A 9,820-nucleotide genomic window follows, 5' to 3' on the forward strand; every position below is an offset into this window, starting at 1 on the left:
AAAATGAACATAATATTATACATTATGTATAAGAAGTTGATGGAAAAACTTAATGTATCCTGACCCCCTGATTTTTATTACTTTGGCAAATATTTGACCGAATTTTTATTAAATCAATCAACAACAGCTTTATCAACTGATCCAATACAACTCATTGTAAAAAAACATGCTTTTTCAATGAATGTTAACGATGAACAATATCTGAAGAAGCATTTTCATTATTTTATCAAGCTTTATCAAGTTCTAATAAAAGTTGAAGCAAGAATTTTTGAGAACAAGTTTTAATAAGGTTTGTTTTCAATAACTCAAAAAGAGCAAAAGTGTACACGATTATCATGGATCATAATAATGCCAACCTACCTGACCCAAAAACGCCACTTATATGGGATGATAGCGTACATACTAAGGTACCCTGTGATAGAAATTTTGAAATCTTTTTATTTTGTCCGCGGAAAATAATTTTATTTAAATGTTCAAATTGAGTGAACTTATGACTTCATAGTGCACCAGTAGAATGAGAACCACTCTATATAACTTGATAAAAGTTGGTACAAATGTAGCCTATATCTACTCCAAACTCTGGATAATATTTCAGTTGGATTGTTTAACTGATTAAGGATCTATAGCAGTTTTAGTTTAAATTTTGTAAGTTTTTTGCTACTTATACCTCAAAACGTTACCGATAACTGTGATGTTCGGTCACTATTTTCAAAATTATGGTTTCATGAGTGTTCGACATTTTTTATTATCATTTTTTAATTGCTACATGTGCCGTTTTCATTTTATAGACCAAAATAATGATTTGTTATTTAAAGCGTGGTTTGACTTGGCATATGCATAGTGTAAAAATCTCAACATTTCCTAAGGTATAAACTTCTGCCAAAATGCAAAAAAGTCCTAAAAGATGATTGAAAAGCTTTTCTAAGGATACCTAGATAGAAAATAAAAAAATATTTATTTCTCTTAAAAGAAAAAACTATGAGAAAACCGAATATTTTTTATATTGGCTAAGATAATTGACTTAAAAAAGTTAAGAAAACTAAGATAACTCACCGCTAAAAAGTTCGGAGGGTCAGTCCGAGGAAAATCAATCTTTACAGATTAGTGTTGTTTTGAAACAAAATTTCAAAAAATTTTATAAAAATAATTGCAGAGACACAAAAAGAGAATACCTCTATCAAACGTTTTCTGAAAGTGCAATAATTTTTGAAGAGAGAAATGTTATGAAGGGAGAATAGTTCTTTGAAGAGCAGTAAAAATCGTTTACAGGGCTGTCTCATCAAATAAGATCCAATCTAAATTATTATCATGTGTGACAAGTATCTTTAATTTAAATAATTACAAGTATGTTAATTATTGTAATTATGTTAAGTGGATTGTTATCCAAATAAATTTAGGTGAAACTTTGTAAATGGCAGAGTTTTATTTAGTAAAGTTAGTGAATTAACACAATGTCAAATCAAGCAAAGATTCATGATGAAAATTGAAAGTTTGTGTGCTTGCTCTGCCTGAAAAAATGTTTAAGATAGCTTACTATTTTCCAAGCAGATCCAATATGCCAACTGTATAAGACCAAGATCAATATCAGTGATTCTCGGGTACCACAAGAACTCTGCGAATTGTGCAGAACTAGAGGGGAAGAAAGTTGCACTCCCCCCTTTGTGAGACTTGAACAAGAGACACGATATGTTATTGCCTAATCTGCCAAATTAGTCGTTCATAGCTGCAAAAAAAACATCATCTTGAAGAGCAAACCACAATTAAGAAAGGACCAAGTGTGCTTTACATGCCTCAGCCCTTTTGAAAAAGGTTTGTCACACCAATTATCTCAAATAAAGTACAGGGAAAACCTTCAATCTCTAGCAGCCAAAGATGCCAAAGCAGCCGAACAAATTGCATCTCAAGTTATTTCCAATAAAGAATTATCTCCGGAAGGAACTGTTCAACTTGCTAAAGCATCCGGTGAACCTCCACTTACAATTAGCCCCGCGAAATAATTATACTTAAATAATTTTTACATACATCTACTGAAAAAATTTCTTTACTGTTAAGAAATGAGACTATATAGATTTCAGGAAGTATACTTTTTACAAGTTTCTTTGACGAAAACGAATGATTTAAATGTTTTATCCAAACTTTCTAAACAAAGTTTATTATAAACACAAAATATGCAAAATCACTGATGGAAAAGGAGACTCTGGTACAGTTCGGGTTGTTGCTAATTGCCATGATTTATCAAGCCTTGTGAACCATGTTATTCAATCTCTCAAAATTTCTGGTGGCTATTTTGTTAAGCTCGGAATTGATGGTGGCAAAGGTTTTCTCAAGTTTTGTCTAAGAATTGTCGATACTGCGTTATGGGATGAAACCAGCTCACCGCCACAAAAACAGCCTCTCACTCAAAGGACTGGAAAAGACTCACTTCAATAATGATAACTGATTAATGCAAATGGACTTTAACTAATTTTGGCTTGTGATATGAAACTTCCCAATGTAGTTTGTGGTCTTCAAACCCATTCAAGTATGCATCCTTGCAAATGGGTGTGATATCAAATCCAAGTGTCTTGCCAAATCTAGAAACTTGCAAACACTGGGCTTCATCAAATCTAACCTTGAGTCTTTTTCAGCAATCTGGCGGGGTTGTTGCTAATGCAAAGCTGTTCGGCAATAACATTTGAAAGCCAATCATCAGCAGGCCTAAAAATGTTCTTATTTTGGAAATCATTCCAGCGATGAAATTGTATCTCCTCTTAGGAGTTGTCAATCATCTTTTCAAGATCTTTAAATCTGCTTGAATAGAAGCTGTTAAGTGGGCAGCTGCCTCCCACATTCAACAAAGCCCATATCCTGGAAGCCAGTTCTACGGAAGCAAATGCAGAAGGGTTTTATCCGGTTTTATTAATAAAAAAATCCGACCAAATTTCTGTCTCCTTTTGTAGACGCCGGCAGTGAAAGAGTTAAAAATGTGAATGTACTGCAGCAACTTACTGATACAAACTTAGTTCCCAACATTTTTCATCCTACAGCCGGACTTCACTAAAAGAGCTGAAAATTTCAAAAAGTGTAACTTAATTATAACTGGTAACACCTAAAATTCACAGCGTCTTTTACCACATCAAGGATTTCATCAGTCTTAAATGATCAACCCTGGAGCCCTATAGTGAACAAACTGTCGAAACTGCTCATCAAGATTTTCATCAACAACAGTACAAATACATTGTTGTGCTGCATAACTGATCTAAACAGTAAGCATCCTTAAAGAACTGCTGGCATAATTTGAGTTATTAGAGAGCTAAGGAGCAGAGAATCATAGCTTACGGTTTATAATGAACATTTTAACAAACTTTATCCTTAAATGCTATTAATTTAAATACTATGAATTTTGATATTACATTTAAAATAGTGTTGTAGAATATTTCTACTGAAAGAATATATTGAGCTATTAATTAATAAATTTTTTGTGGAAAAAATCAAAAAACATTTCTTAATTTGTAATCAGATGCTATTTAATGGTAATACAATGTAAAAATTAATGGTGTTGTCAAAAACTTGATGGTAATGTAAAAAACAGGGTTTAAATTGTTATTCTTTCACCTAGCTTTGAAAGTAAATGTATTTAAGATTTAATGTGAAGCCTCAAGAGAAAAAAAAATTTGTTAACAGACGCATTTTTTTTTGTTTTAGCAACCATTGACCAGGTTTTTCACATTTCTTTAGGGTTTTTTTGCATTTTGGCAGTAGTTTATACTTTAGGAAATGTTGAGATTTTTACACTATACATATTTGTTATATAAGTCAAACCACGCTTTAAATAATAAATCAATACTTTGGTCTATAAAATGAAAACGGTACATGTAGCAATTAAATAATCATAATAAAAAATGTCGGTATTACATCGTAGAACACTCATAAAACCATTACTTTGAAAATAGTGACCAAACATCACAGTTATCGGTAACGTTTTGAGGTATAAGTAGCAAAAAACTTACAAAATTTAAACTAAAACTGCTATAGATCCTTAACTGGTTAACCAATCCAACTGAAATATTATCCAGAGTTTGGAGTAGATATAGGCTACATTTGTACCAACTTTTATCAAATTATTTAGAGTAGTTCTCATTCTACGGGTGTTTTCATTGGTGCACTATGAAGTCATAATTTCACTCAATTTGAACATTTAAATGAAATTATTTTCCGCGGACAAAACAAAAAGATTTCAAAATTTCTATCACAGGGTACCTTAGTGTGTACGCTATCATCCCATATAAATAACGTTTTTGGGTCAGGTAGGTTGGCATTATCATGATCCATGATAACCGTGTGTACTTGTTCAATATCGATTTGTCAACAGCATCAATGAATTTGTTTGAATTTTAATATATTTAAAAAAAAAAAGGTTGAAATTTTTCTTTTTTTTTTTTAGTTCTTAGAGTAGTTATGTGAATATATGTTTGAAATTATAAATTATAAATGAAGGATAGCTGTTCTTTAATAATTCAATAAAAACATTACTTAACGCTAGAAGCATCAACAAGCAAACTTAAACTACGGACTGAATAATAAGAATCTTACATCAATCTTATATTTCAAGGACCATCATATCTATAAAAATAAACAACAAAAAACTGCGAGGCTATTTGATTTATAAGATGGTTTCTTCAACACCTTTTGGAGTGGGTCGAGTATAGGTGTGACCACTAATGAACTTATTTGGAAACATTTCTGTCAATCTAACTATAAACGTTGTTAGTTTCTTATTCACATAAATAATCAGGGATTGAAAGTTTTATTGTGGACTCTTAAATACCTTCATAGCACGCTATAAAATATCTGATTGCGTAGCTCATATGCTATTACGACTTCTATACGTGCATATTTACAAATTGATTTAAATTTTTCCATGAACTTTTAGCTCGTTAGCTCGTTAAAAACCCCCCGTTTCGCTATTGACAACAACCGACGAAAACTATTTTTTAAATGTTTGTCACTTTCGATTATCTCATCTCAAATCGAAGTTTTATAATATGCTATAAAATTATTTGAATGAATGTAGCCTTTTTCTTTAATTTTAAGGTAAAGGAGGTGCCCAGGCACTCTCCTTCGCTCACCTTATTTGATGTGGTTTGTTGTCATTACGCGGCATTGGTACCATTCTTTTGACTATTTTAGCGATGTTAACGAACGTAGAAATTACTTTTTTTTGTTTTTAACAATTTCTACGTTTATTTACTTTATAAAACTTAGTTCAACAGCTCAATTTAATACAACAGCTCAATTTAATACTTTATAAAACTTAGTTCAACAGCTCAATTTAATGGAAGTGGTACCTGTTATATTTTATATACATCATCATCATCTGAAATCTTTCCACCCCTTTCTTTCTTTTTCTGACATTTTTTTGCTGTAGCTTGTTTTAGCAATTCCTTTTTTTTTTCCGGACTTTACATCAAGGAACCTTAAATATTGCTAACTATATCTAAATTACCATTACTAAAAAAATATTAAAAATATGTTTGAAATTTTTTTAAATTTTATTAATGAGACTTCAGAGAATAGGAAAAAGACTCCGAATTTCGAACATTACCCTAAAAAACTGTTATACCGGTCACTTTTTTAAATGAATGTCCTAGCCTTTATAAATCAAACTTTACTACAAACCTGTTTGTAAAATATTTCTAAAATAAGTATTTGATTTATTCATTAAATCAGTGGATCATTAAGAACACCAAAGCTCCTTACTGTCCCTTATATTAAAATATAAATAAAAAAATGAAGAATTTTTTCCAAAAATTCTTTTTTTAGTTAAAGTTTCTTTCATCTTTACTTCTATTCAAGATACTTTTATCCATAGTCAAACTAATATGGTAGTTTTTTAAAAAAATGATTTTTTAAATTCAAATATGTTGACCCCCTCCCTCTTTCTCCATATTAAATATTTTGAAAATATTCTTCTTACATTGTAACCAGGCTCTTAAGCCTTTCGAAAAAATAGACTTAAAAAGTGCCTAGAAAAATGCATCGCAATTTTCATAAGAACCTTGCTCAACCATAACTCTAACCCTTGGTGTACAATTACCCTAAGTATGCATTTTTTGAATCACTGGTTAAACTCTTGGTTATACTAAATTATCTTTTAATTTAAAATCAGATTTTTTCTCATAAAAGTTTTCTTTTGAACAGATTGCTTGGGATTCGGAACATATTAAAATTTGTCAGGCTTACTAGCAATTTTTTGAATATATTTTTAGAGAAACACCTATTATTAAAAAAGAATGGCAAGTTATGATAAAGATAACTTATCAAGACAATTTTTCTCACTACGAATGAGTTCTTCGGTTCACCAAGTGCAGCCACAACAAGATCCAGAATATACTTTAGTGAGCATTTTGAAACATATATTAGGTGAAACCAAGGTTCCCATCAGTTTGTCGTACTTGAATGTCACTTTTAAATCATTAGGCTTAAGCTGGATGATCACAGAAAATCTTTTTTTGAGAAACCGTAATGTTTTTGCATTATCAATTATTGGCAATGATTTCAAGCTATCGTTACGAAAACCCAGTGAAAGCTACGAAAGAACAGATGATGGTGCAAATTTAATTAGCATTATTAATAAAGACCTTTCCTTGATTTCTCGGGCTCAAGCTAATCTTCAAAATCCAATGCCGTTTAATGACTTTTGTGAAAAGTATAATTCAAACAAGTACAAAGTGAACTTGGCATTCGTTGTACGTAACAGTCATGCTTTGAGACTTTCTTTAACAGATCGCACTACTTATGTTAAAGTACAAAGCAAGGACTTTACTTCTGATATTAAGGAAGATGTCATATGGAGCAGTCTTCAAAAGGAAGGATTTAAAACAATTTTTGTCACCTGTTTAAAAGGTTTGCTTGAAAACTTCTCTGAACCTGTGGCACTAGGCAATCTCCAAAGCTGCTTTAATTTTGGCGGTTTAGTTATTGATAAAAGCTTTTTAAGAGTATACTCTGACACTTTTCTGGGCGATGGCACAAGAGGAATAACATTAAATAAAAACACACGCAATGCTCAAAATACACTGAACGACTTACCAAAACCCAGTCCAGTAACAACCCAATCCAATCAAACAAATGAAGCACCGGAGTCAAAACAATTGTCAAAATCTGATCTACGAAAAGCTCTTGTAGAGGTTGCGTTACAAAAAGATACCTCAGTTATAGTTTTAGGTTCAAGCTCTCAACAACCGTTGATAGTTGAAACACTTGGAAGTAATGTAGATGTAAGATTAAAGTCATTGATTTCTTTAAGAGATTATTTAAATAATGAAATTCTTTCGATGAAGAACTTTTTAAAGTAACTTTAAAAGTAGACACATAAAATTTTTTATGTAATATTTTTGTATCATATGCATTACATTTTGCCTAATCATGAGTCTATATCATGCAGGAGTTTTATTATTTCAGACACGTTTGATTTTGAAGTATATTTGAAATACAACTCCAACAAAGTATGTTAGGAACAATCGAATAAATTATGTAATATAATTTATTCGATTGTTCCTAACATACTTTGTTGGAGTTGTATTTCAAATATACTTTAAAATCAAACGTGTATATCAATATAACATGTGTAATACAACATAAACGTGTATAACAATACAACAACAATATATCAATATAAACATGTATATCAATATAATTTATATTGACAACATTATGTTTAACATAATCAAAATAAATTGTATTAAATCTTTAGTCTAAATTCTTCATTAACACCTTCTTATATTTGGACCAGTTTTATAAATTTTACTTGTGTTATTTTTTAATTCCCTTTATGAGATGAAATTCACTTTAAGTCTATTTTATTGGTTAATTTTGAGTTTTAATGTGTCATTAACTTCGAATTTTTTTGGGACTTTCTATCATGTATGTTTAATCTTAGTGCAACATCATCATATTAGAAAGATTTTCTAATAAACTGATATATTCATTAGGTAAAGTTGTATTTTTCATTCAGTATTCTTTTCTCAAGTCTTTAAAAAAGAATGTAATTTCCATTATATTATTAAAATTTTAGATACAGGACAGGGCACCTAAGGTGATATTGATTTCGGCCAAACATTTTGGGATAAAATTGATTTAGTATCCCTTGAGCATCTTTAAAATCATCTTTTATTCTACCACCAACCATTAGCTTTAATATGTATCATAAATCTTCAGTTAGAAACAGGGTATGATAACACCTATATGTGGCTGCTTTCATATAAAAGCTTAAAATTTTTTGGCTGTATAATTTACCTCGCTATTTTGATGGAGGATTGTTATGTTACTGATAGAGTAAACCTAATTTCCTCTTCCAAGGTGCCATTTCCCTATTACAAAAGCACTTAGGTTACATTTCCCTTCACTAAAGCAGATTTAAAAAATTAAAAATTTGTTAAGTATTTTAGAAAGCAAGCAAATAACTATTGCACAAAAGTTTAAACTATAATTTAAAGTTAAATCAACTAACCTAGTTAAATCAACTTCTGTACAGAAGTTGATTTAACTAGGTTATCGTTTTGTATAACAAACATTTAAAAAACACGTAACAGTTGTTGATAATAAGATACCTCCTCTGGCATTGTATAAATTTTGTTAATCATTAAGATGATTAGCCTAGTGCTACTAAAGAAACCATTGTTCAAAGTTTGTTGCAAGAAACAATTAAAACATCAGAAATCCTTTCTCCTTTTGCATTTTTCTCGTTCTCATATAAAACACTTTTTTTTTTAAAAGTGACTCATCACAGTTCTTACTTAAATTTGCATTGTGTTTGATTTCATAAATTGATATTTTGTTACTTCACGATTCAAAGATATACATTATACTTCTTTTATTTTTTTGTTTTAATTATTTCTTGTTAAAATGAGCATTGCAGGTTTTTTTCCTTTTAAATTTTCTATTGAGCTATAATCGGATTAGCTGAAGTGCATTTTTGGTTGCGGGCAAATTACCGAAGCTATAACAATAAACAACTGCACTTCCATAAAACTAGACTTTGAAGCTACCATAGACTTGTTGAGCCGTAACCAGCCGTTGAGCATTTAAGCTGAACTATTTTAAGATACAATAATTCTAAGCTTTAACCAGTTGTTGAAGTCACAACTTACAATAGTTGGGAAAAGTGCCGAGCCGTTATACATTGTGCTAACCCAGCTTAAGCCGGTTAGTTAGGCATAAAAGTTTCTAAGCTAATATTCATAAGCTAAAAAAACTATGGTTTCGAGGTCTGAATTAAACTAGCACTAGAAGTAAGATGTATGGAATTTTCAGGACACATGATTTTATAACCTTAAATAATAAAAAAAAGTGTATATATAAGGTAGCCAACTTCTTAGAAAGGGTGTTCCAAAGTTAGGTGATAGAGCTATTTAATAGACTAAAAAAGTGCCAGAAAGGGTATTAAAAAGATGAGGGTAGAGCTAGTGAATAATCTTAATAAGTAATCTGAGGTAATCTAGATGGTTATGGGGTCAGACCTGTGACTTTGTAAGAGTTATGTTCTATATTTAGCAGACACTCTTAACCATAAAGCACTCGACGCGGCTTGCGAACGGATGTTGAAGTGTGTTTCGATTCGAGGCGGTTAGTTAACGGTTTCTTTTAAGCGGATAAAATGAAGCGACCACCTTCGAACTTTGCTATACCATCTAGCATGATGAACATGTTAACATCGATTGACAAGGTTACAGATTATACGGTATGGTAATACCATTACCATTGTTTCCAGTCTTCAATCCTGAGCCATTCAGGTGTTGATCGCTAGTGCTACGGAAGTTGATAGCAAGGAACTGGCGCG

At 31.0% G+C, this 9,820-nt stretch overlaps 1 protein-coding gene across 1 annotated transcript; it reads left to right on the top strand.

Annotated features, from left to right (window-relative positions):
- Positions 1-132: 132 nt before the first annotated feature.
- Positions 133-7,423, top strand: LOC149890689 (uncharacterized). The gene is made up of 2 exons (XM_090082964.1): positions 133-289; positions 6,249-7,423. Exon 2 carries the CDS (start codon positions 6,273-6,275, stop codon positions 7,335-7,337), a length of 1,065 nt encoding a protein of 354 aa, XP_089939090.1. The 5' UTR covers positions 133-289; positions 6,249-6,272; the 3' UTR covers positions 7,338-7,423.
- The last annotated feature ends 2,397 nt before the right edge of the window (positions 7,424-9,820 follow it).

The sequence above is a fragment of the Hydra viridissima genome, unplaced genomic scaffold (assembly GCF_058129835.1).
Source record: "Hydra viridissima isolate aposymbiotic clone 2 unplaced genomic scaffold, HvirCarnegie_v1 scaffold_3, whole genome shotgun sequence".
Taxonomy (NCBI): Eukaryota; Metazoa; Cnidaria; class Hydrozoa; order Anthoathecata; family Hydridae; genus Hydra; species Hydra viridissima.